Source organism: Prionailurus viverrinus, chromosome D3 (genome assembly GCF_022837055.1).
Source record: "Prionailurus viverrinus isolate Anna chromosome D3, UM_Priviv_1.0, whole genome shotgun sequence".
In the NCBI taxonomy this organism is placed as follows: domain Eukaryota; kingdom Metazoa; phylum Chordata; class Mammalia; order Carnivora; family Felidae; genus Prionailurus; species Prionailurus viverrinus.
The window spans coordinates 42622092-42649920 of NC_062572.1; the positions used below are offsets into that span (position 1 = coordinate 42622092).

General features: G+C 35.8%; 1 protein-coding gene across 3 annotated transcripts in view; it reads left to right on the top strand.

Moving 5' to 3' along the window:
* Positions 1-27829, top strand: part of METTL4 (methyltransferase 4, N6-adenosine) — a 51947-nt gene that overhangs the window by 21935 nt on the left and 2183 nt on the right. For all 3 annotated transcript variants that reach the window (XM_047828325.1, XM_047828323.1, XM_047828326.1), the window contains exons 4-8: positions 1147-1516; positions 3943-4012; positions 19481-19655; positions 22729-22835; positions 23229-23320. In XM_047828325.1, the coding sequence (XP_047684281.1) occupies positions 1147-1516; positions 3943-4012; positions 19481-19655; positions 22729-22835; positions 23229-23320 (814 nt within the window). The remainder of the gene's footprint in view (positions 1-1146; positions 1517-3942; positions 4013-19480; positions 19656-22728; positions 22836-23228; positions 23321-27829) is intronic.

The window sequence follows — 27829 nt, forward strand, 5'->3', positions numbered from 1 at the left end:
AAACTGCAAGATCATGACCTGAGCTGAAGTCGGACACTGAACCGACTGAGCCAACCAGGTGCCCCAACAGTTGCTTTTTTCTTTACAATTTAAGTACTATATTAGAGTTAAAAGGTATGTTTATTTTAAAACTGGATCACTAAAGAAACAATATTATATGTGATTTAAACTTAGTTTGCTTTACAGATTAGAAATTCTGCTTTCTTTTGGAAACATGCATTTTATCAAATTCACCCTTGTTTTGTTTTTTTTTCAAATTCATCTTAATACCTTTTTTTTTTTTTTTTTTTTTTTTTTTTTTTTTAGAAGGGGGGGCGGTGAGTAGGGAAGGGCAGAGGAATAGAGATAATTTTGATCGGCTCTATGCTCAGCCAGAGCCCAACCTGGGGCTCAATCCCATGACCCTGAGGTCATGACCTGAGCTGAAATCAAGAGTTGGATGCTTGACTGAGCCACCCAGGCACCCTTCGTTTTAATACATTTTTAAGAATGTGGTTTTTTAATGTGCATTATTTATTTATTTAACTGTAAATGAATTTATGAGGTTTGTTTCATTCCACATTTAAGAAACAGTACTTCAAAGGTATACTCACATAGTTTTATTTTTACATTGTATGTTAAAATTATTTTAGTGTAAGCTTTAAAAATATTGATTTCGGGGCGCCTGGGTGGCACAGTCGGTTAAGCGTCCGACTTCAGCCAGGTCACGATCTCGCGGTCCGTGAGTTCGAGCCCCGCGTCGGGCTCTGGGCTGATGGCTCGGAGCCTGGAGCCTGTTTCCGATTCTGTGTCTCCCTCTCTCTCTGCCCCTCCCCCGTTCATGCTCTGTCTCTCTCTGTCCCAAAAATAAATAAACGTTGAAAAAAAAAAAATTAAAAAAAAAAAAAATATTGATTTCATGGGGGGTGGGAGGGAGGAGAGGGTGGGTGATGGGTATTGAGGAGGGCACCTTTTGGGATGAGCACTGGGTGTTGTATGGAAACCAATTTGTCAATAAATTTCATAAAAAAAAAAAAAAAAAAGAAAAAAAAATATTGATTTCATTCATAAGTTCAAATACTCAAAACATAGTAGGAATTTCATTATTTAGGTAATTGTTTTAATGTTAATGACTTTTTAATATACTGTAACAAATTTTTCTTACAGATCAGGGGACTGATTTTGGATGGCTCTTCGGAGTTAATCCAAGAAGGCCTCAAAAGTGGCTTTCTTCATCCACTTTCTGAAAAATGGAACAAGTGTAGTGAGCCCATTACTTTACCACTTGATACCTGCAATTTGTCAGAATTATGTGCAATGGCAAAGCATTTGCCTTCTCTGAATGAAATGGAACTGCAGGCATTACAATTGACGGAAGAGGATATGTCTGTTACAGAACAGGATTTATTTTCACGGATTGTTGAAAACAACTCTAGCTTTACAAAAATCATTACGTTAATGGGACAGAAATACCTGGTGCCACCAAAAAGCCGTTTTCTTTTGTCTGACATTTCTTGCATGCATCCACTTCTGAACTGTAAGTAATTATGCTATTAGAAAAATATAATTTTTCTGTGGCATTAAAAGTCAAGAGCTAGTCTGAATGCTGAATGAGGGTCAACATTTTATGAGGATAGGGTAAACACTTCATTTTCTCTGTGTAATTTTTGTTTAAAAATTTTAAAAGTGCTGAGTTTGGGTTTAAAAAATTAAAAAAAATTAAATAAGAATTATGAACAAAGCATCAAAAAGTAATTAGTCCCCATGAGAGCAAACACAGTTGCTGCTCTGTACTTTGGAATTCAGGATACATTTGGTTTTGGCCAAACAATTTTATTTAAAATTTAAAAAAAAAAATTAAAAATTTTTTTTTGGAGAGAGAGTGTGGGTAGGAGAGGGTCACAGAGAGAGGGAGACACAGAATCCAAAGCAGGCTCCAGGCTCTGAGCTGTGAGCACAGAGACCAACGTGGGCTTGAACCTACAAACCATGAGCTCATGACCAGAGCTGAAGTCAGATGCTTAACCAACTGAACCACCTAGGCACCCCTAAACAATTTTATTTAACTTTTCTTTATAGCAAATTGGAAACACTTCAGATATGAATATTTACACCATAACCTTTTAGGTTACATATTAAGCTAATGTTCACATTTATTGTCTAAAATTTCTTGAAATATTTTCCTGTATAATGTTAACACAATTTAAAGATTGAAGTCCACAGCTGAATTTGGATTTAGATTCTGAAGCTTAACTGTTAGTCTTTGGGCTAATAAAAAGAGCCTTGGTTTCCTAGTTTATAAAATGGATATGATAATAACCTACTTCTGAAAGTCATTTTAAGAATTAAGTGAATTAATATGCATCAATTGCTTATGTCAGGGACTTATATGTATTTAATAAATTGTTACTATTATAATCTAAGAGATGAGGTAGGAAAGAAATATTTAAATTTGCTATTTATTGTTATTTGGGCATTTAATAGCAACATTTTAAGGTATTAATTGACATAGTTCATTAAGGAAAAGCTTCTTTTAATTGCTAACAAGCCATGTTACATACGAGTGGTTATTCATGTCAGATTCTTCAGGGTAGATGACAGGATAATAAATTAATGGGAAATTTTGCTATTTTGAATGCTGTTTTCCATTCTTTTTGATATTTGTCACTCTAATAGTTTGAAAACTGTTACTTCCTCATTTTAATTTGCACTGTTTTGATTATGTATGAAATTCTATATTTACCAAAATATAGCTATGTTTATAAAAGCTATGTTTATAAAAGGACAGCTCTTCCTTACAGTAAAATTCCAATTAATAAATGTGGGTAGACTGATAGAACTAGAAAGTTTCTATCTGGCAAACACCATAGTAATTGGATGTCAAAGTGGTAGGTGAAAAGATGAGATATGGGATATTTGCATGGTCTGAAAATATCTCCTTACATGATATTTATTAATTACAAAGGGAAAACTGGAGAAACTTGGTAGACAGCACTTTAACCAAGTGATTAGAGTTAGTATCACCAATAATGAGACATTTTGACATCTCTTATTTCCTGATTACTTTGGTAATACTCTTGCCAAAAATTAATAACTAAATTTAATCATGAGGAAGTACCAAACCCAAATTAGGAGACATTCTATAAGATAAGTGGCCAGTAGCCTTCAAAGTGTCGGTAATAAATGACAAAAAAAGACGAACTTTTCCAGAGTGGAAGAGATTGAGGACACATGGCAACTAGATGCAATGTGTGATCCTGGTTTGGATCCTGGGCCAGAAAAAGGCAATTATAGACATTTGGGGAAGTTATATTATGGTGGGCATATCAGGTTTAAGGTAAATTATTTCAAAAGAAAGTTTAAAAAAAGTAAAGCAAAAAACCCAAAAAAAACCCCCAAAACTAACCCCTCCTACATTTGAAAGGACCATATTAACATGGCTACAAAGATTTATAGGGCATTTACAGATGATTGGTATCTAGCTAAGTGAGCTGTAGTTATTTTCAGGTAGTCTTTGAATAAATAGCAATAGGTGAAATTATGTTAAAATTCTAGTTGTACTAAATTATAAGGGAAATTTAATTTTTCTAGGTTAAATTATTCTATTTGAATAAATGCTACAAATCCTTTTGTTGCATTCCATTATATTTGTATCTGTAGTAAATGCACTTTTAATATTTATTTATTTTTTAATGTTTATTTTTGAGAGAGACACACACAGAGTGTGAGTGGGGGAGGGGCAGAGAGAAAGGGAGACACAGGATCTGAAGCACGTTCCAGGCTCCAAACTGTCAGCACAGAGCCTGACGCGGGGTGGCTTGAACTCACAGAACGTGAGATCATGACCTGAGCTGAAGTCAGACACTTAACTGACTGAGCCACCCAGGCGCCCCATTGCACTTTAGTTTTTAAAGTGATCATCTATGGAAGGTATTTTCTGAAATACATTGTGTTTGTTTTCAGGTAGGAAAACATATGATGTAATTGTGATAGATCCACCATGGCAGAACAAATCAGTTAAAAGGAGTAACAGGTAAGAATAAATAAATTACCTATTAGATGTGGTTTCTAAAAGATATTGTCCTGGGGCGCCTGGGTGGCGCAGTCGGTTAAGCGTCCGACTTCAGCCAGGTCACGATCTCGCGGTCCGTGAGTTCGAGCCCCGCGTCGGGCTCTGGGCTAATGGCTCAGAGCCTGGAGCCTGTTTCCAATTCTGTGTCTCCCTCTCTCTCTACCCCTCCCCTGTTCATGCTCTGTCTCTCTCTGTCCCAAAAATAAATAAAACGTTGGAGAAAAAAAAAAAAAATTTTAAAAGATATTGTCCTTTGTAAATTCTAGTTACATATGCCAAAAGCATTATTTTGAGATAAAGTTTGTCTGAAACTACTAAAATATTTTCATTTAAATTTTGTTTATTTTTAAAAATATTTATGTGTCTATGTACATATGTTTGTATGTATTTATTTAGAGGGCACACGTGAGCCTGGGAGGGACAGAGGGAGAGGGAGAGGGAGAGAGAGAATCTTATGCAGGCTCCAGGCCCAGTGTGGTGGCTCAACTCAGGGCTTGAGCCAAAATCAAGAGTCAGATGCTTAACCAACTGAGCCACCCAAGTGCCCCTTTTCACTTAAATTTTTAATTTCCCTAAATAGGTAATTCTCTTGGATTAGAACTATGTATAGGTAAAATAAAAGTGTCACAAGTGATATACTTATTAATGACTGAGGTTACTGACTGAACCAGTTCAGGGATATTTCTATAACACCAAATGGCAACATTTTTGCCTTCTTTGATATCAAATTTTTAACTTTGGAAATATGTACCAAAATATGGGCATACCTTGTTTTATTGTGCTTCACTTTGTTGTGCTTTGCAGTTATTGCCTTTTTTTTTTTTAAAATTGAAGGTTTTTGGCAACCCTGCATTCAGCAAGTCTTTGGCATCATTTTTCCAATAGTATTTGCTCATTTTGTGTCTCTCTGTCTCATTTTGCCATATCTCAGACTTCTTCATTATATTTGTTATGGTGATCTGTAATCAGTGATTAACTCACTGGAAACTCAGATGATGGTTCCATTTTTTAGCAATGAAATATGTATGTTGTTTTTTAAGAAATATTGCTGTTGCATACTTAGTTGATGAGTGTAGTATAAGCATAACCCAAAATTAATTTGACTCACTTTTTAAAAGTGATATTAGCTTTGTTGTGGTGGTCTGGAACTGAACCTGTAGTATCTCTGAGGTATGCTTGTATAGTTTTCCTCAGTAGCTGCTATGAATGAATTTGTCTACCCTATCTTTAACTTTTTTACTTTGTCAGCTTTTTTGTATGTCATCTCTTAGAGTAATCAGTTTAATTATTAAGAGGACATTTCCTTTTTTTTTTTTAATGTTTATTTTTGAGAGAGGGAGGGGGAGGGGCAGAGATGGGGGGAGGGGCAGAGAGAGAGGGAGACAGAATCTGAAGCAGGCTCCAAGCTCTGAGTGGTCAGCACAGGTCCCCATGAAGGGCTTGAACTCACAGACCACGAGATCATGACCTGAGCCGAAGTTGAACGTGTAACCGACTGAGCCAGCCAAGCGCCTCTCCTTTTTCTTTTTTTAATTTATTTTGAGCGGGGGGAGGAGCAGAGAGAGAGAGAGACAAAGAGAGAGAATCCCGAGCAGGCTCCATGCTGTCAGCACAGAGCCCAGTGCAGAGCTCCATCTCACAAACTGTAAGGCACCACCTGAGCCAAACTGAAGAGTCTGCTTAATGAACTGAGCCACCCAGGTGCCTCGAGGACATTTCCTTTTAATAGTTTTTTTTTTTTAAACTTTAAGTTTTCCTCTCTTATACTAATGAATATCTTCAGTTATATTTCCTCTGAATGTTCAGGTCTAGACTTGAACACTTCCTATTACCTTGACTTCAACTTCATGTGAAATTTCTTTATCTCCACAATTATCTCCAGTTTTCTTGTCATTTTTTGTTTATGAGCTGGGATATTTTTCTCTTAAAGTTGCAAGAATCATACAGAGTATTCTTGTATCCTCTATGTGTGTGTTTGTATGTAGATATCTATACATAATTTTTTCTAAGCCATTTGAAAATAAGTTATTTAAGAGAAAAAGTTACTCTGAAATATTTCATTCTATATTTCCTAAAAACAAAGAAATTCTCACATGTAATCATAATGCAATTGTCAAAATAGGTAATTAACATTGATATAGTACTGTTATTGATATAGCACTAGTATCTCATATATAGACCTTATTCAGGTTATCAGTTATCCCGGAAATTTTTGGCAAAATAAAATCCTGGATCATGCCTTATATTCAGTTGTCATGTCTCTTTAGTATCCTGTAATTTGGAAGTTCCTGAGTCTTTTCTCAGGAACTTTTCTCAGGTATTTCAGGAATTGACATTTAAAAAATTTTTTTATTTTTTATGTTTATTTTTGAGAGAGAGACAGAGCATGAGCAGGGGAGAGACAGAAAGAGAGGGAGACACAGAATCTGAAGCAGGCTCCAGGCTCTGAGCTGTCAGCACAGAGCCTGATTTGAGACTGGAGCTCATGAACCGTGAGACCATGACCTGAGCTGAAGTTTGATGCTTAACCCAAGTGAGCTATCCAGGCATCCTGGCAATTGACATTTTTGAAAGTAGCAATAAAAAAGTAATACAGCATCCATTGATGAGTCTTGCCCAAATCACTTATTTTTAAGGTAGTTGCTAAATGGTGATTATACATGTATGGGCTCATTTTTGGGCTCTCCATTCTGTTTTGTTGATGTATGTGTGTTTCTTTGTACCATTATCGTACATTTAATATACTTTGAAATCAGCACGATCTTCCTGCTTTGTTCTTAAGACCACTTTTGCTATTTAGGGCTTTTGTAGTTCCATACAAATTTTAGGATTCTTTGTTCTAGTTGTTAAAAATGCCATTGGTATTTTGATAGGGGTTGCGTTAAATCTGTAGATTGCTTTGTGTAGTGTGGACATTCTCACGATACTAATTCTTCGAGTCCATGAGCACAGTGTATATTTCCATTTATTTGTCTTGTCTTCAGTTTTTTCCATCTATGTCTTACACTTTTCAAGAGTACAGGTCTTTCACTTCTTTGGTTAAATTTTTTCCTAGGTATTTTATTCTTTTTGGTGCAATTGTAAATGGGATTGTTTTCTTAACTTCTCTTTCTGATAGGTCATTATTAGTGTACATAAATGAAATGGGTTGGATTTCTGTATGTTCATTTGGTATTGTGAGATTTTCCTGAATTATTTTTTTAGTTTTAATAGTTTTTCAGTGGAGCCTTATGGTTTTCTATAGATGATTATTATGTCATCTGCAAGTAGTGATAGTTCTACTTATTCTTTTTCAATTTGGATGCCTTTAATTTTTTTTTTTTCTTACCTAATTGATGTGGCTAGGATTTCCAGTACTATGCTGAATAAGTGGTGAGAATGGGTATCCTTGTCTTGCTCCTAATCTTGGAGGAAATGCTTTCAGCTTTTCACCACTCAGTATGATTTTAGCTGAGGGTTTATCACATATGGCCTTTATTATACTTGGTGTGTTCTTTCTGTATCCACTTTTTTAGGGTTTTTATCATAAATGGATGTTGTATATGTCAATGCTTTTTTTGCATCTATTGAGGTGATCATATTTTATCTTTAATTTTGTTAATGTGGTACATTATATTGGTAAATTCCACTGGGTCATTGTGTATGATCCTTTTAACATGTTGATTTTGATTTACGAATATTTCGAAGAGGATTTTTGCATCTGTGTTTATTGGGGATATTGGCCTGTAATTTTCTTTTTTAGTGGTATCTTTGTCTGATTCTGGTATTGGGGTTCTGCTGGCCTTGTAAAATGAGTTTAGAAGAATTTCTTCCTCTTTAATTTTTTGGAATAATTTGAGAAGAATAGTTACTAACTCTTTAAATGTTTAGTAGATATCATATATGAAGCAATCTGGTCTTGGACTTTTGTTTTCTGGGAATTTTTAAATTACTGATCCAATTTCATTACTTGTAATTGGTATATTCAGATGTTCTATTTCTCTGTGATTCAGTCTTGTAAGGTTGTGTGTTTCCAGGAACTTATGCATTTCTTCAATGTTTTCCATTTTGTTGGCACATAATTCTTTTTAGTACTCTTCTGTGATACATAGTCTCCTACGTATTTCTGTGGTTTCAGTTGTAACTTCTCTTTCATTTTTGATTTTATTCATGTGAGCCCTTTCTTTTTTCTTGATGAGTCTGACTAGGGTTTTTCAATTTTAACTTTTTAAAGAACCAGATTTTAGTTTCATTGATTTCTTCCTCCTCCTCCTCCTGCTCCCCTTCTCCTCCTCCTTCTTCTTCTTGTTCTTCTTCTTGTTCTTCTTCTTGTTCTTCTTCTTGTTCTTCTTTTTTAGTTTCTATTTCAGTTATGCCACTATAATCTTTTTTTTTTTTTTAATTTCCACTCTAAACTTTGTTATTTCCTTTTTTCTACTAACTTTAGGCTTTGTTCTTATTTTTCTAGTTTAGGTTATATTGTTTATTTGGGATTTTTCTTCTTTCTTCTTTTTCTTTTTTCTGCTACAAACTGCTTTATTGCCCCTTCTTTCTACATCTCATGTCAGCTGTTGCCCGTGGCCTGGGACCAGCCTGAGTGTCACTACCCAGCAGGCCAACCATACAGACTATCCACAACTTCCCTTCCTTTCTGGAAAGCAAGAACCCTCATTTATGCCCCCACATGCCAGCTTCAAGAGGTCTGACACACAGCTGTCACAGTGTCCTTTTGGGAAAACAGTTTATTCTCCCTAGCCTCAACTGAAAGCCCCTTTTCATTTTAGTACATGTTTATTCCAAATTACAGAATTCTCAGTTATCAATAAGTATAGTAATTTGGTTTCCTAATTATTAGACCTGTAAACTTAAAAATTCTTCCTTCCCAAACACCCAAGTACCCTACAGCCAAACCTCAGGGATTTTTCTTGTTTCCTTAGGTAGGTTTGTATCACTATGAACGTCTCTCTTAGAACTGCTTTTGCTGCAATTTTGGAAAGTTGCAAAAAGACGGAAAAGTGTTTCCATTTTCTTTTCCTTTCCTTTCCTTTCCTTTCCTTTCCTTTCCTTTCCTTTCCTTTCCTGTCCTTTCCTTCTTTTCTTTTCTTTTCTATTTCTTTTTTTAATTTTGGAGAGAGAATGCAAGTGGGGGGGGGGGCAGAGGGAGAGAAAGAGAATCTTAAGCAGACGGGCTCAATTCCATGACCCTGAGATCATGACCTGAGCTGAAATCAAGAGTTGGACACTTAACTAAGCCACCCAGGCACCCTGTGTGTTTCTATTTTCATTTGTCTCAAAGTATTTTTTGATTTCCTCTTTGATTTCTTTGTTTACTCATTGGTTGTTCAGTAACAGTTTTTAGTCTCCACATGTTTATGGTTTTTTTTTAGTTTTCGTCTTATAAATGATTTCTAGTTTCATACTATTGTGGTTGGAAAAGATGCTCCATGTCTTTTTAAACTTATTGAGACTTGTTTTGTGGCCTACCACATGACCTGTCCTAAAGAATGTTCCATGTGCCATTAAAAAAAAATGTGCATTCTGCAGTTTTGGGGTGAATTGTGCTGTATATATTTATTACATCCATCTGGTGTAGTGTGTTGTTTAAGGGCAATATTTCCTTATTGATTTTCTATCTGGATGATGTATCCATTGATGTAAGTGGGGTATTGAAGTCCCCTATTATTATTGTATTAATGTCAATTTCTTCCTTTAGGTCTTTTAATACTTGCTTTAAATATTTAGATGCTACTATGTTGGGCTCATAAATATTTGTAACTGTTGTATCATCTTCTTGGATTGGCTCCTTTGTCATTATGTAATGCTCTTCTTTATCTTTTGTTGTAAAGTTTATTTTGTCTGATATGCGTATTGGTACTTCAGCCTTCATTTTGTTTTTATTTGCATGGAGTACCTTTTTCCATCACTTTATGTTTTTAGTCTATATGTGACTTTAGATGTGAAGTGAGTTTCTTCCAGACAGCATATAGATGGATCTTATTTTTTTAGCCATTAAGCTTCCCTATGTCTTTTGACTGGAACATTTTAGTCCATTTTATTTAAAGTAATTATTGATTGGTATGTACTTACTGACATCTTAATTGTTTTTTGGTTGTTTTTGTAGTTCTTCTGTGTTTCTTTGTCCTTCCTTTGGTCTCTTCCCTTGTGATTTTATGGTTTTCTTTAGAGTTATGTTTGGGTTCTTTTGTCTTTATGTTTTGTATATCTGTTGTTTCTGTTTTTGACATCATATTTTACATCTTTTTAAATTTTGTATCCCTTAACTACTTATTGTAGCTATAGTTGAGTTTAAGTTTTTAAAAAATGTTTATTTTTGAGAGAAGGAGAGTATGTGTGCATACATGCGCATGTGCAAGTTGGGGAGGAGCAGAGAGAGAGGGAGAAAGAGGATCTGAAGCAGGGTTTGCAGTGACAGCAGAGAGCCCTATGCAGGGCTCAAACTCACGAACTGTGAGATCATGACCTGAGCCAAAATCAGATGCTTAATCGGATGCTTAATCGACTGAGCCACCCAGGTGCCCAAGTTTACTTTTTTTGTCTTTATCCTAATACTAGCTTTTTAATTGGTTCATCTACTGCTGCCTTTACTATAGTTTTTGCCTTTATGAGTGAGATTTTTTCCTTTCATATATTTCCCTATTTTTAGTGATGGTACTTTATTTTCTGCTTGAAGAAGATCTTTTAACATTTCTTGTAAGGCTGGTTTAGGATGAATTCCTTTAGTTTTTGCTTGTCTGGGAAACCCTTTATCTCTCTTTCAATTCTGAATGACAGCCTTGCTGGGTATTTTTGGTTGTAAGTTTTACCTTTTCAGCACTTTAAATATATCCTGGTACTCCCTCTGGCTTGCAAAGTTTTTGCTGAAAAATGAGCTGATCAGGGTGCCTGGGTGGTTCATTTGTTTTAGTGTAGTGTCTGATTCTTGATTTTTGCTCAGGTCGTGATCCCAGGGCCATGGGATCTAGCCCTGCATCAGGCTCTGTACAGAGCATGGAGCCTGCTCGAGATTCTCTCTTTCTCTCAGTCCCTCTCCCCAGCTTGTGTGTGTGCTCTCTCTCTCTTTCTCTCTCTAAAGTAAAAATGAGCTGATCATCTTATGTAGTTTTCCTCATTTATTACTATTGGTTTTTTTATTGCTGCTTTCAACATTCTCTCATTAACTTTTGCTATTTTATTATTTATAATATGTCTTGTTGGAGCTCTTTGGGCCCATTTTATTAGGGGCTCTTTATGCTTTCTGCATTTGGTATGTATTTCCTTTCCCAAGTTAGGGAAGTTTTCAGGCATTATTTCTTCAAATTTTCTGGCAGTTTTTCTCTCTCTTTTCCTTCTGGGACCCATATAATGAGAATGTTGTATGCTTGTTGTTCCAGAGGGCCCTTAAAACTATCCTCCTTAAAAAAATCTTCTTTGCCGTTCTCATTGTATAATTTCAACTGTTCTCTCTTCCAGATTGCTGATTCATCCTTCTCTCTTATGTAATTTGCTTTTGGTTCTTTTTAGTGTATTTTTCATTTCAGTTATTCCTCAGCTCTGATTGGTTCTTTTTTAATATTTTCTTTCTCTTTGTTGAAGTTCTCACTGTGTTCTTCCATTTTTCTCCTGTATTTGGTGAGCATCTTTATGACCATTACTTTGAACTCTTTATCAGGTAAATTACTTATCTTCTTTTCTTTAGGTTTTTCTTTTTTTCTGGTGTTTGGAATGTATTTCTCTGTCTCATTTTGTTTGACTTTCTGTGTGTGTTTGTATGAATTAGCTAAAAGAGCTAACTTTCTTGGTATTGAAGGAGTGGCCTTGTGTAGGACTGCCTGCTGTGTAGGCAGTGTGCCTGATGACTTTGGCAGGCTGGCTAGAGCTGGAGTGGGCATGGCTTGGAGGTCCTGGGACATGTGCTGTGGCTACCTCTGTGGAAATGGTGGAGCTGGAGTGGGTGTAGGCTGGGTATGTCCTATGTGGATGTGCTATGCTGGGCTGCCTTTGTGGAATGGCTGGATTTGGCATAGGCCCATTGGGTTCTGGAGGGTGTTATGTCAGGGCTGACTTGACAGGATTGCTGGAGCTAGGGCTGACATGGCTAGGGACCTGTGTACTGTGTGGGGGCTGTCTTTGAGGGATAGCTGGAGCTGGTGTGGGCCAGAGGTCTAGAGTGTGCTGGGGTGGCCCTAGCAAGTTGGTAGAGAACCTGGACCCTGGTCTTGTTTATGGTATGAAGGTGGATATAGAATGTAAAAATGCCTCTTAACCCCAGTGAGAGTTCCAGTGGTTTTATACCTATTTATTCAATGCTTTAGTGTGAGTAAATGTATTTCCTTCATTTACAGTCTATTTGCCTTTTAAACTGCTATGCCTGAGAGCAGGTGAGTCAGTGTGCTGGCCTCTCATCAATGCCCTTCTCTCCTCTAGGTCACCTAGTCAGGAGTGGGGTTCCTGTTTTATCCATATTTCTCCTACTTTTTCCTATTGGTCCCTTTACCATTTGTTGTGTAGAAGCTGTGTAATCAGCCCTGTCTTCTTCCAGAGGAATTGTCTCTATATAGGCCTAGATTTAGCATGTGGGAGGAGGTGAGTTCAGAGTCTTATGTTGCCATGTTGGACCCTCTTAGCAAATTTTAATGCTTTCAGTCTGTTCTGTATTTTAGTTACAAGGGTGAGTGATCTCTTTTTTTTTTTTTTGTTATATATATATAATATATTATATAATATATATATTATATTATATATATAATATATATATAATATAATATATTATAAACATTAGATTGTGTGCTCTTTGAGAGAAGGGTGCTAATATAGGTTTTTAAAAACTGAGATAAAATTAACCATTTTCTCCACTTTAAAGTGTACAGTTTAGTGGTTTAATTCATTTACAATGTTGTCCAACTATTACCTTATATTATTCTGGAATATTTCCATCACTCCCAAAAGAATCCTTGTTCTTCTCAGTTCCCCTTTTTGCCCATACACTGGCAGCCATTAATCTTCCTTCTGTCTCTATGAACCTACCTTTTGGGACATTACATGTAAATGAAATCATATAACATGTGGCCTTTGTGTCTGGCTTGCTTCATTTGATATTTGTTTTCATGTTTCATCCATGTTTTAGCATATATCAGTATTTCATTCTTTTTAATGGCTGCACAATATTCCATTGAATGGATACATCTATACATCCATATATATCCATATATATCGAGGCATATATATATATATATATATATATATATATATACCTTAATATATTATAGGTTCAGCAGTTGGTGATGTTTGCATGATTTCCAGCTTTTGGCTGTAATGGTGCTATAAGCATTTGTATATAAGCTTTTCCATGAACACGTGTATTAAAGAATTTGGCCTTGCCCAAACAGAAGTTTGACCTTTGTCCTCAGCTTCTGGGAGGTAATCTATATTATACCTGATAGGATTATTTTTATTTTAGTGTGCTTGAGTTGGGAGGTGGGGAAGTTGGGAGACTGGTTACATAAACAGTTTTAGGGTAGGGACTCTCTACACTAGAGACAGTCTGGTGTCATTTAAGGTAGGAGCTTTGAGTCCCAATGGTATTAGTTGACCTGGAGACTGAGTTCAACCACCTGGGCAATTAGTCACTCTGTCATGCGTATGTAATGCATCTCCAGTTAAAACTCTGGACACTGAAGCTGGGGTGAACTTCCCTGGTTATTAATACTCTGTGTGCATTATCACACATTGATGCCAGGAGGGTAATGCATTCTGACTTCATGGGAAAGGACCATTGGAGGCTTTGTGTTTGGAAGCGCCCCCCCAACCCCGCTCTGCTCTGAATTTCTTCCTTTGCCTGATTTTAATCTGTAATAAAGTGTAATAACCTTTACATGATAAACTGTAGTAAATCGTTTTCTATAAAAAATTGTAATCATGATTATAATAGCTTTCAGTAAGTTCTATGAGTCATTTTGACAAATTATTGAACTTCAGAGTGGTTTTAGAAACTGCCCAAACTAGTTAGTTGTAGAAGAGAGGCAGTCTTAAGCCTGTTCCTTCAGGCATTGTAGTTGACTAATTCCAGGCAACATGTTTTCAATTATCTTGGGTATTTACCTAGGAATAGAGTTGCTGCATCATATGGTGATTCTACCTTTAGCTCGTGAGGAACCACTGAACTATTTTTCTTTTCTTTTCTTTTTTTTTAATGTTTATTGCTTTTTGAGAGAGACAGAGACAGAATGTGAGTGGGTTAGGGGCAGAGAGAGAGGGAGACACAGAATCAGAAGCAGGCTCCAGCTCTGAGTTGTCAGCACAGAGCCCAACGCAGGGCTCGAACTCATGAGCCGTGAGATCATCACCTGAGCCGAAGTCAGACACTCAACTGACTGAGCCACCCAGGCGCCCCTGAACTATTTTTCACATTGTATGTGTCATTTCCCATTTTCCATTCCTACCAGCAGTTTATGAGGGTTCCAGTTTCTCTACATTCTTAGTGACCCTTATTTTCTGTTTTTATTGTTGATGTTTGTTTTAAATTATAGCCATCCTGATGGGCATAAAGTGATGTGGTTTTGATTTGCATTTCTCTAATGACTAACGATATTGAGCATCTTTTCATGTCCTTATTGATCATCTGTATATATTCTTTGGAGAATTGACTGTTCAGATCCTTTGCACATTTTAAAGTTATTTGTCTTTTGTTGATTTCTAAGAGTTCTTTATATATTCTGGATTCTAGGCCCTTACCTTGTATGATTGGTAAGTATTTTCTCCTATTTGCCATGTTGCCTTTTCACTTAATTTCTACTGTTTTCAAAGCACAAAGTTTTACATTTTGTGGAAGTCAAACTTAACCTTTGTTGCTTGTGCATTTGGTATTGTGTTTAAGAAACCATTGCCTTTAGGGCACCTGGGTGGCTCAGTCGTTAAGCATTTGACTCATAGTTCATGAGTTTGAGTCCCACATCGAGCCCTGCTTCAGGTGAGCTTGTGCCCTGCTTGGTGAGAGCCCGAGCCCTGCTTTGGGTAAAACACGAGCTCTGGGTGAGCCCCACTTCTCTATTTCTTTCTCTGCCCCTTGCTCACTTGTGCCTGCTCTCTCTCTCAAAAAAAAAAAAAAAAAAAAAAGAAACCATTGCCTTAATCACGGTCACAATGATGTACACCTGTTTTCTAAGAGGTTCAGCTCTCATATTTAGGGCTTTGACCCATTTTGAGTTTAATTTTATATATGAAATCAGATAAAATCACAATTTTATTCTTTTGCATTTGGATATCCAGTTGTCCCAGCATCATTTGTTGAAAAGACCGTTCCCAATTGCTTCTCATTATTAGAGTTAAGTGTTAAATTGAAAAGAATCAAAGAGTCCAATTTTATAATATTCTTTGGTAATGTATTCCAGTTTTCTCTAAGAATTACTTAAAAAAATTTTTTTTTAATGTTTATTCATTTTTGAGAGACAGAGAGGGACAGAGTGCGAGCAGGAGAGGGGCAGAGAGAGAGGGAGACACAGAATCCAAAGCAGGCTCCAGGCTCTGAGCTATCAGCACAGAGCCCGACACGGGGCTGACCCTACAAACTGTGAGATCATGACCTGAGCTGAAGTCAGATGCTCTAAGAATTACTTTTTAAAATATTCAGTTTAGGGACATCTGGGTCGCACAGTTGGTTAAGCGGCTGACTTCGGCTCAGGTCATGATCTCGCAGTCTGTGAGTCTAGTCCCACATCTGGAGCCTGCTTCAGTTTCTGTGTCTCCCTCTCTCTCTGCCCCTCCTCAGCTTGCACTCTGTCTCTGTCTCATTCAAAAATAAATAAATGTTAACATTTAAAAAAAAATATTCAGTCTAAATTTCATTTGCTTTTTACTCTAATGAAAATTGATAGTTTTTTAGGTTATTCTTATCCTTTTTAGAAGTTTTAGAAAAGTAAAACTTTAAAAAAGTAAACTTTAAAAAAGTAAACAAGTCCTGCATTTTTGGGGGCAGCTTTTATAAATCAGAAAAATAGACTTATTCCTTTTATAATATTTTGTAATGGTTTTACACAGCATATTTTGACATTTTTTTTGTTTTTTTCCTCCCATTTAGCTTATAGGTGTGTCTTTATGATCTTTTTGTAATGTTTATTGTATTGCTTCTTTCTCTTAACTTTTGATTTAAAAAATTCCAAATTTTGAGAAAATTTGAAAGAATAGTACATGAATGTCAAATTACCTTTCTTCTAGATTCATCAGTTATTAATATTGTACCACATTTGTGTGTATTTTCTCTCTCTCCATCTGTCTGCTTTTTTATCTGATGTTGCAGACATCATGCTTTCACCCACAAATTCTTTTGCATGTGTCTCCTAAAAACAAGTATATTCTCCTACATAACTATAATACCAGTATTACTCCCAATAAAGTTTAATATTGTCAAATATAATAGTATCAAATATACATTAAATACTAATATACATATATATTTTTTATCTCTTCCCAAACTATTATTTATGGCTATATTTTTCTTTTGGTTTTCAGATTTAAGCTCTAATCGAGGATCATACATTACGTTTGGTCTTTATTTTTTTTTATTCCTTTACTGCACAACCATCTCCTGGCTTTTTTTTTTTTTTCAGGTTTTTGACTCTTTTTTAAGATCCCATGCCACTTTTCTGTAGATTTCCTACCATTTGGATTTGTCTGATTATTTTTTCATGATTAGATTCAGGTTAAACATTTTTTGCCTAGAATACTACCTTGGTGATAAAGATGCATATTTTAGAATTTGTTGAATAACTTCTAGGAGAATAACACTAATAAATGGAATATTTCATTCTCCACTACCCCTGGCAAATAAACCCAATTAAATAAAATTAAGACAGTCAAAGAATCTGTAGTTATTGGGAACATCAGACTTCAAATTTTTGACTTGATGTTTTTCACACTGTGGCAAACTTAGTTTTTAATTAAAAAAAAATTTTTTTTAACATTTATTTATTTTTGAGATATAGCGGCAGAGCATGAGCAGGGGAGGGGGAGAGAGAGACACACACACACATGGAATCCGAAGGAGGCTCCAGGCTCTGAGCTGTTTGTTAGCGCAGAGCCCGATGCGGGGCCTGAACTCATGAACTGTGAGACCATGACCTGAGCTGAAGTCGGATGCTCAACTGACTGAGCCACCCAAGAGCCCCAAGCTTTTAATTTTTTAAATTAATTAAAAAAATTTTTTTTGAAAGAGCAAGGGGCAGAGAGAAAGAATTCCAGGAGGGGTAGAGGGAGAGTGAGAGAGAGAGAGACAGAGAGGGAGAGAGAGAGAGAGAGGGAGAAGTGGGGCTCACCCAAAGCGGGGCTCGAGCTCACAAACTGTGTGTGAGATCATGATCTGAGGCAAAGTCAGATGCTTAATGACTGGGCCACCCAGGCTCCCCTTAGTTTTTTTTTAAATTATCACTTTGATTATATGAAATGCTAGCCTACTGGAAGAGCACTGGTCTGGATGGCAGAAAACTTGGGTGCAGGAGATCTGAATTATTTTACTTATTTGTTTAAGAAAATACTTATTGATCACTTCCTTATATCATACAGTTGCTGTGTATGAGAGTTGGATTCCAGTATTTATTGCATTTGGCCTTTAGGATGTCATTTACTTTTTCTAGAACAGGTATAATAGTAGAAGCCTATTATAGTCCATTGAGGAATAACATAAAAGAAAGTAGAAAGACTAAATGGCATACCAGTCCTTAGGTTAGATGTAGACATTAGAAGACTGAATTGAGGGAATTTCTTGTCTTTTTTCTCTTCCACTACCTCCTTCCCCTCTTTCTCTCTTCTTTTCTTCCTTTAATATTGAGGCTGATGGTAAGGAGCTACTAGTGAGGTTGAAATACAAAGGAGAGGAATAATTAGCATTATAAGATAGTAGAAAATGGGAATAAGAGAACACAGCTGGACTGATAAGCTTTAAATAGGTGAAGCCATACCATTTCATTTAAGAGGAAATGTATAGAAATAAGTGAAGGTATATAAGAAGAGAGGGTTAGGAAATTGAAGGAGTCTGTTGGCTTTTATTTTTACTGATAATATGAGTTAACTTCATCTGCTAATAGTGAATTTGGGCAAGAGATTTGAAAAGAGATGAGGGTTTGTAGTTGACCAAGAATAAATAAAAGAATTGATGAGTAGTTTTAGTAGTTTTGAGAGCCTCAATGGGTTTAATTGAGCCAATTCTTCACTTCTGCGTTTTTCACCATCAGATTTTCCCCATATGAGGAAGTAGAAGTGAATTGTGTGGAAGTTGATTTGAAGATTGGAGGTTTGAAGGAGCTGTGGGGTGAAGGATAAAGAGGGGATGGGAATTTAGGGTGCTAATGAGAGGACAGTGAAATGATTGATGATTGCTAGTCTGTGGAGAAGAGGAGCATGTGGTCAGGAAGAAATGATAGACTCAGTAAAAGTAGAGGGATGAGTCATGGGATGCTTTGGTAAGGTTAAAGAATAGGTAAGAGATAGGTATTTACTACCAGAGATTGGTGTTTAGTTTGAGATGGAATTAAGTATGAGTGATGCCAAGGTCCAGGTTGGGGTCACTGGGAATGGAATATTGAGATGAATGTAATTGTATTTGTTTACGGGAAGATTAGGCAAGGTGTGCACATTATATAAATTGTGTCTTGAAATTGCCCAGGATAATGGCAAGATTTGTGTTGGTAAGGGAGAAGGTTCTTAGAGCTTAAGGCTTCATCGATTATGGGGAGTGTGGAAGAAATGGGTTTGATAGAACATTACAGTCTAGCATAGCTGGATGGCATGTCCCTCAAGGAGAAGTGGATTTTATGCAGATGGAGGAGTATAGCCTAGAAGCAGCAATAAGAGAGCTAGGAGAATATTGACCCTTCTCTCTTTCTGGTGTGTATTGAGTGTTAGAGAAAGGGCCACATTCTTTAAATTGGATACTATAGAGCAAGTAGTTTTAGCAAGAGAAACCAAAGTTTGTACTGTTCATTAACAGAGGTGCAAGACTATATAGAATATTTAAAAAATGAAAGTATGAAGGTCTCAGAGAGCCCAGTAGAATTGATTGGGAATAAAAAAGAAGCAGGATGATAGACTGAGGGTTGGTGGTTTCAAGACTCACTGTGATAGGGTCCCTGTATATTGTAGGATTAGGAAAAACAATCAATAATGTTTGTTTAATTTTGAATGGGAGAAAAGCATATTAGTGAAATTACTGAAATGTAATACAGTTAAAAATGATAAATATAGCCTGGCAATTTTTCACTGTTAAAAATGAAAATGGGTTAATTCCAATTTGCGTGTAATAGTATGTCCACTGGGTGTCACTGTGGCCTCATATTTAGTTATATAAATAAACTGCTATAAGAGCTCTGTGTTTGTGGAGTCAGTATTATATGGGTCTTTTCTCTGCTTATTCTTCCTTTTTGCAGTGAATTTTGCTAATATTTTTTTTCTGTTTATTTGTAGGTACAGTTATTTATCACCACTGCAAATAAAGGAGATACTTATCCCTAAACTGGCTGCTCCAAACTGCCTTGTTATTACTTGGGTGACCAATAGACAGAAGCACCTGCGTTTTGTAAAGGAAGAACTTTATCCTTCTTGGTCTGTTGAGGTAGTCGCTGAATGGCACTGGGTAAAAGTAAGTTCAGAAATTAACTTACTTGTTATTATATAGCGTGCCATGTAAGTCACATAATTTACACATAAATGTAGCATGTAATTTTTTTTTTTTTCAACGTTTATTTATTTTTGGGACAGAGAGAGACAGAGCATGAACGGGGGAGGGGCAGAGAGAGAGGGAGACACAGAATCGGAAACAGGCTCCAGGCTCTGAGCCATCAGCCCAGAGCCTGACGCGGGGCTCGAACTCACGGACCGCGAGATCGTGACCTGGCTGAAGTCGGACGCTTAACCGACTGCGCCACCCAGGCGCCCCTTAAATTTTTTTTTTTTTTTTTTCAACGTTTATTTATTTTTGGGACAGAGAGAGACAGAGCATGAACGGGGGAGGGGCAGAGAGTAGCATGTAATTTTTAATGCTTAGCATGTTACTGCTCTACTCCTTTAACACGGTCTAATTAAAACTTCTACTTTGATACTTTTTTTTTTTTTTTTTACTAAATACTTTTATTTTCTTATTCTCGAAGGCTTTTTGCTTATTTTTTCTGTGTCTTTTTATAGTAGAGTCCCAACGTGCTGGCCTTAGGAAGTCACTCAGGGAGATATCAGGATGACATTTTAGAAAGCTCTGATGTGTGTAGTTTAAAAACAACAAACAAAAACTTTGGAAAATCTGTTTAGCACTAAACATAGAAATAGTCTTACCCTTCATTTTCTTCCTCTTTTCACATCCACAATTTCAGTCACCGTTTGCAACTTCTTTCCTTCTTTTTTTTTTTTTTTCTTTTTCTTTTTTCTTATGTTGCTGGGGATGGGAGAGAGAATACTCAAGTAACTCAGCATGGAAGAGGTGGAAAGAACCAAGAACCTTACATACTTTGAATTTTAACATAGGTCCTCAGTGCCTATGTACTGCTATGCCTATTTTTGAAAGAAATGATTCCAACTCTTGGATTGGTTGACTGGTCTTTAATATCTCTGCTTGCTATAAAAATAAAAAAATACAGAAAAATAAGGCATCAGTTCAGAGTCCGTTGGACATCTTTTTAAAGATTATTGTCTACTTAGATGAATCTTGCAAAAGCACTCCTATATTTTAAAAAGATAAGCCAACTTGTCAATTGAATGTTTAATATTTATATAGCTGATATATTCATTTTAGACAGGAGAGTTCTATGTTTATGTTCTTCCTATGCATTTTGTAGTCTACTGGTATATCTTCTTTTATTTTTTAAAGTTTATTTATTTATTTTGAGAGAGAGAGAGTGTGAGTAGGAGAGGGGCAGAGAGGGAGAAAGAGAATCCCAAGCAGGGTCTGTGCTGTCAGTGCAGAGCCTGACATGGGGCTTGATCCCACGAACTGTGAGATCATGACCTGAGCCAAGATCAAGAGTTGGGACCCTTGACCAACTGAGCCACTAACGGCTCTTCTGGTATATCTTCTAAAAGCTGTGTATATTGTTTATTTGCACCTATTTTAATGGACTTGGAAAAAAACATTAATAGTTGTATCTGTGCTTTCATGTTGTACCCTGGGCTAAGCTTTGGTTGATTTGGTTGATGTGGACATTGACAGGAATATAAAACCCATTCTACCTTGTACATTATTACAGGTTTTTTATTGTCAGAAACTGGGGCCAAAGTCAGGGAAAAGGTACCTTCTGAAATCAAAACCAATAAAATGTTAGCACATAAAAGCTAAGATTATTTATTTGTAGGAGTAATCAGTTCCGAGAGATGATATGATAAGCCTAGAGTTTAAGACAAAAATGCAGTAAGTGATATGAAATACTATTAGGTAACTATATGTGCTGTTATAACAGAAGGAGTAATTTGCATGGAATATAGAAGATATCCAAAGAATAAGAACTTGTCTGTATTTGTACAGCACTATGTGAAAGAGATCTATCTCTTATGGGTCCTAGAGGTGATAAAAGGACTTTACCGATTTGGCTTTTTAGGTATCTTGATGTTGAGTAAAGTGTTCCATAGATAATAGATATGAGTATTCTGATAGTGAAAATATGTATTTCAATGGTTAATAAATTGATATTGTTATTATAAATAGTGTTTTCAGTTTGATTAGCTTAAGTGAGTCTTTGAGAGTATAATAACTCCAGGTGAAATGGTAAAATTGAATTTCTGGATTTATAATGCCAAGGGATTAGACTAAGTATTGTCTATTTTATCAATCCCTGAGTTGTTTTATTACTAATTCTCGCTCTGACAATGTTTATGACACTATTTTCTATGAAGGAATATACTTTATTGTAATCTACTTATTTATGTTATCAGTAATCAGTAAATGTTATTTGAGTGAATAAATAAATTAATGATGACATGGCTTCCAGGAATAAATTTTAATGAAAAGTAGATTTTTATGTGTAAAGTGATATTTAAAATATTTTAGTCCCTTATAGTTGCTCTGTCTAATGTGATAGTCACTAACCATATGTGGCTCTTCAGCACATGAATTACGGCTGTTCAAAATTGAATTGATGCTAAGTGTAAAACGTACATTGGATTTCAAAGGCAGTATGAAAGGAAAAATGTGATATACCTCAGTAACTTTTTGAATTGATTACATATTAAAATAATATTTTGGATATGTGAAATTAAGCTAAATATATAATTAAAATTATTTTTACCACATGCTTCCAACTTTTTTTTAAATGTTTATTTATTTTGAGAGAGTGTGTGCATGTGCGCACTAGGGAGGGGCAGAGAGAGAGGGAGGGAGAGAGAATCTCAAGCACACTCAGCGGTGTCAGTTCAGAGCTGAAGTGGGGCTTGAACTCATGAACCATGAGATCATGACCTGAGCTGAAATCAAAAGCCGGACACAACCGATTGAGCCACCTAGGTGCCCCAACTTCTCACATTTTTAATGTTGCTAGTAGAAAATTTAAATTACAAATGCGGTTTGTATTTGTGGTTTACATTATATTTTTATTAACATTAGCCTAGAGGTTTAATAATTTTTTTTTCTTTGGTGGAAATTGTATAGTGATAGATAAAAAGCCAGACTCTTTCCTGGGTATTTACAGATGTATGGTTTAATTTTGTTTTGTTTTTTTGACTCCTCCTATCAGATCACCAATTCAGGAGAGTTTGTGTTCCCATTAGATTCTCCACACAAAAAGCCTTATGAAGGTCTTATACTGGGGAGAGTTCGAGAAAAAACTGCTGTACCATTAAGGTAGGAAAGATGATTTTTCAAAACTGTATAAATGTATACAATTATACATTTTATAAAATTAACAGCATAATGATCATTGATTTTCCTTAAATTTTTACATTTTTGAAAATCTGAAAATGGCCCAGACCAGAAAAGTATGAATGGTATGGCACATGAAATTTTATATTATCTTTTGTTTTATATAGTGTGTAACTGCCATTATTGAAGAAAAGGAAATTATCACTAATGTCTCAATACTTAAATTGTTGATTTTGATTATTTTTTCTATTCTTGAATTTATTTTTAAATTCAGATAGTATTTGAAAAGTAAAAAAAAAATCAAGGCAACTGTGGCTTATATATGAAAAATTGTCCTTTAAAGTATAATTTACATTGTTGTTTTGTTTTAATTAGGAATGCAGATGTAAAAGTGCTTCCTATTCCAGATCACAAGTTAATTGTCAGTGTGCCCTGTACTCTTCACTCACATAAGCCACCGCTTGCTGGTATGTTTTTATAAAATAGAATTGTTATGACTTCTGTCAAATTGAGAAAAGGATTAAATTTAGTATTTGGTGTAGACATTTGGAAATTAAATCAGATGTTTATTTTTATTAGTTCTCTAAAATTTTATAGAAGAATTTATGAATAGTGTTTTTTGTTTTTATTTTGCTGCAAAAGCTTTATTGTTTTCATTTGGTCCATGACTTGAGAGGGGGCTCCATGATGCCTAGTGGCTGCAGGGAGAAGTGCAGGCAGAAGCTCTGACATCAGGGGGTGTGGAGGGGTCCCTCAAAGGCTGCTGGGCTCCAGAGGCTCCTAATTGTGCTTGAGGGTGAGCCTTTCAAAGAGATACCTGGCCTTGCCCAGCCCAGCTGGCGGCCATCCAGCCTGTGGAGGTTAGTTATTAGTTAGGTGGTTACCCAACTTCTTGATGAATTTTACCTCCTCATGTGGAAGTGGCTCTCTGGGAAGTTACAGAGATGGGGATTTGTGTACACAGAGCCCAGAGCATGCATATCTAGAAGGGCCTGGTTCAGGTTCTTCTTCAGGGCCATGACAACTTCCATGGCAATGAGGGCTTTGCCTCACTCATCCTGGGAGGATTTCTTCATGCTTTGGCAGATGGCACAGCTGCTGCACTGGTTTTGCGTCTTCCAAGAGATGCTTGGCCAACTTGTGGAAGAAGTGCCCAGGCCCTCCAAAGTCATATTGTCACAGTCAAAATAGAAGCCCTGAGAGGTAGGTGTAGGAGGCCCACAGATCCAGGTTGATCAGGTGGTTGACACCTCAGTAGAATAATTCTGACAAATCTGGGAGCTCATTGTTGGTCAGCAATAAGGAGCTAACCACAAAAAATGGTGTTGGCTGGTCCTAGAGGTTGTGCCTGGTAAGAAGGTTGGAAAGTAGTTAGAAGGTGGTCAGAGACTGGTTCCATCTAAAGACTGTTGAATAAGATTATGAACTGTTGATGCGCCGCATAGGTTCATTTTATTTCACCTCTGCTTTTCCCCTTAATACCAGTTATTTAAGTTCCCCTTGGTTGTTACTGCCCCACTGTCCTTGATAGACTGATGGGGCATCTGAGGACTGTAGTTCTACTAGTGGCTTTATTTTACTATGAGGGCTCTGTCCCTAGCTTGTTCTGAAATCAGGTGCTTAGAATAGCAGTCAGAGACATGGTTAGAATCCCCTTGGTACTTGGTAGAGACTCAGTTTTATGTTGAGGTAGTGTTGCTATTCTGAACCTCCCGGAAAGGTAATTGCTGCAGGCTACGGTTCTTACTAGTCTTAATGCGTTGGTGTAATGTTCATCATTCAGCGAAACTAAGCACCAAGGAATAGTGGAAAGGTTTGGATTTGGAGATTGACTAACATGAGTTTGAATCCTGACTCTGCTACTATATGTTACTCTAACATGTTCTACCTGAAAGTCTTCATTTAAAGAGAGACTAATGGTATTTAATCTTTTAGAGTTGTGAGGATTGATTATAATGTATTTGAAATTCTGTAGCATATAGTGGAAGGTTAGTGTATGCTAAATTTTTCAAGTGATAGTTTAAAAAAATAGAATTGTAAGTTCATGAGAGACACCAAATTTGATATGAGTTATCTATTAAAAATTTTCTTTAGGAATATCTATTGTATTGATTTTGTGATCCTCACTTAAAAAACCAAAAACTTTCAAGATGCTGCTCAGGAAAACTATAAGGTTCCCAACCTATCATATTATTTTGTAGAATATGGGATAGAGCTAGAATACATAGGAAAGTGAATATAAATTCCCAAGGTAATTTATATTGATAACACTTAGAATTTCTTTTATCTTAAATTGCTTATACAGAAGAGTCTTGTAGTGTTGTAGTGTTGCTTAATTTGAAAAATATTCAGATGTTTACCTGATGATCCATTCTTTGACTTAGAGAAATGCTGAATGAGTAATTGTCTTTAAGCCATGTACTATCGTAGACTCTTTAATGCATTAAATATGTGACTTAAATGAAAAGTGAGATTGTACTGTTCTTTGAGAAGAAAATAATGGTTGGCACCAGTTATATTTGATGGAGGAAATCTAATTTGTATTCTTTTCATTTGAATTTTATCAGTTAAGTATCAAAGAATAATTTAGTGTTTTTCTTAGGGATTTTTTTTTTTTTTAGTTTTTATTTATTTAAGTAATCTCTACACCCAGAATGGGGCTCAAACTTATGACCCTGAGATCAAGAGTTGCATGCTCCTCCTACTGAGCCAGCCAGGCGCCCCAGGGCTTATGTTTTTACTTTTAAAAATCTAAATGCTAAGACCTAAACTTTCATTCCAAAATTATAGTTAAAATATTCATCAATTCCTTTTACATAGAATAAAATAATGTTTAAATATTAGTGTTAAGAAGCAAGGTTTTAAAATAGTAAGTAAAAATTAGTCTTTTATTAATGCTAATAAAAATTAGTCTTATAGCCTGTGTATGAAGTGTAGTTCTGCCATATTCCCAGTAGAGAGCAGCAAAACATATTTTTAGGATTTGGAACATTTTGAAAAGAAAGATTTTTGGGGGGGAAAAATCTACATGACTTGATATATGTAATCCTTGTTTTAGTTAGGTAGTGGTAGACAAGAAGTATTTGTAATTCTGTATTTTTGAATTCATGTTACTATGTCTAGCAAGTGCACGTACAGAAGTACAGAGCCATACAAACTAAAGCCACCAAAAAACAACTTTCAGATTTCTGACTGTAATTTACTCTGAAATCATAACTCTGGGATTTGGGATATTACATGTCCTATATATATGCTTAGAACTTACATGCAAAGGTTCTTAAACTGTTTTGTGCAAATTTGTAAAATGAAATGTTCTTTTACTTCTAGAAACACTAAGATTTTTAAAAATTTTTAATTGATTTCTACTGCTAACTATAAAAAATGTTTTAAAAGATACATATATAAGTCATAAATAGCTATAACTTATCACATAACCTTATAAATGTTTATTAAATTTAAAGATTTAAGGTGGGAAAATTATGAAAGTATTTGAATCAAAATTGGTTTTCATATTTTACCTTAGAGGAATCTCTACTCCCTTTTACTACTTTATTCACTAACAGTTTCTGTCTGAAGAGTAAAACACAGTTTGATGAGGTTTTGTGCACAGGTGTTCGAGGTGCTTCTCCCACCCCCCCCCACCCCACCCCCCACCCGGCCCTGCCCCTTTGCTCCTAGAGCAAAAGAGGAATGACTGGCTATGTACGGATTATTTCCTCTTCTGTGGTTAGTAGCATGTTTTACTAATGTCCAATGTTATGTAATTATCTTAAGTATGTGTATATATCATATTCATACTTAAATTTATACATTGGAATTTACTTTTTAAAAATAGAGATATAATTGACATATAATATTAATTTCAGATATACAACACAATGGCTCGTGTATGTATATATTAGGAAATAGTCACTGATCACAAGTCTAGTTAACATCCATTACCACACACAGTTATAAAATATTTTTCCTTGTGGTTAGAACTTCTAAGATCTTGAGTTTACTTTTATTTTTTTTTTTTAAATTTTTTTTTTTTCAACATTTTTTATTTATTTTTGGGACAGAGAGAGACAGAGCATGAACGGGGGAGGGGCAGAGAGAGAGGGAGACACAGAATCAGAAACAGGCTCCAGGCTCTGAGCCATCAGCCCAGAGCCTGACGCGGGGCTCGAACTCACGGACAGCGAGATCGTGACCTGGCTGATGTCGGACGCTTAACCGACTGCGCCACCCAGGCGCCCCTCGAGTTTACTTTTAAATTGATACTTAAGATTAGAAAAGAAAACATTTTCATTAATTTGCTCTCATTTCTTTTGCTTTCTTTTGAAATGTGGTTAACATTTTAAAAACATTGCTCCTTGATTTTGTAGTTTTCTCAACCAGAAAAAAAAAACAGATGCAGAAATGTGTTACCTTGGGAAAGTAGGAAGTAGTAAATGGGTTTAGGTTTTATGTACTGTATTTGTCAACTCCAAGTACATGGCCATCGTTTTCTACTAGCTTGTGTGCTCTTAGAAAACGTGGATAACTGTTTCCTTTGTTAAATTCCATAGCACTAATTATAGTGAGTGCTCAGAATAGTAAACAATTTTGACTGTCTGACTTCAGTTTAGACTCCAGATTAAGGGTCTAAAATAGAGTTGCTAACATCTTTGTGCCTAAAAACTGAAAAACTGAACATATAAGCAAAAACAAACAAAATCTTCCTTCACTATAACCTTAGATGACAGTAAAAGTGAATTGAGGTTGGTAAGGCATTGAATTCATGAGGAAAAAAAAAAAATGTGATATAGGTTTATTGTCTTCTAAGACTCTGGGGAAATTTTCTTTCAGGCTTATTAACATTTAGTTACAATTATACACTTAAAAAACTAGAAGTCTCATGTTGGCATCTCCTAAAAACTATCAAAGCCCAAATTTGAGTTCAGTTGGGTTATAGACAATGAATGCTTCATAAATTCCTTGATTTTTGGTGAATA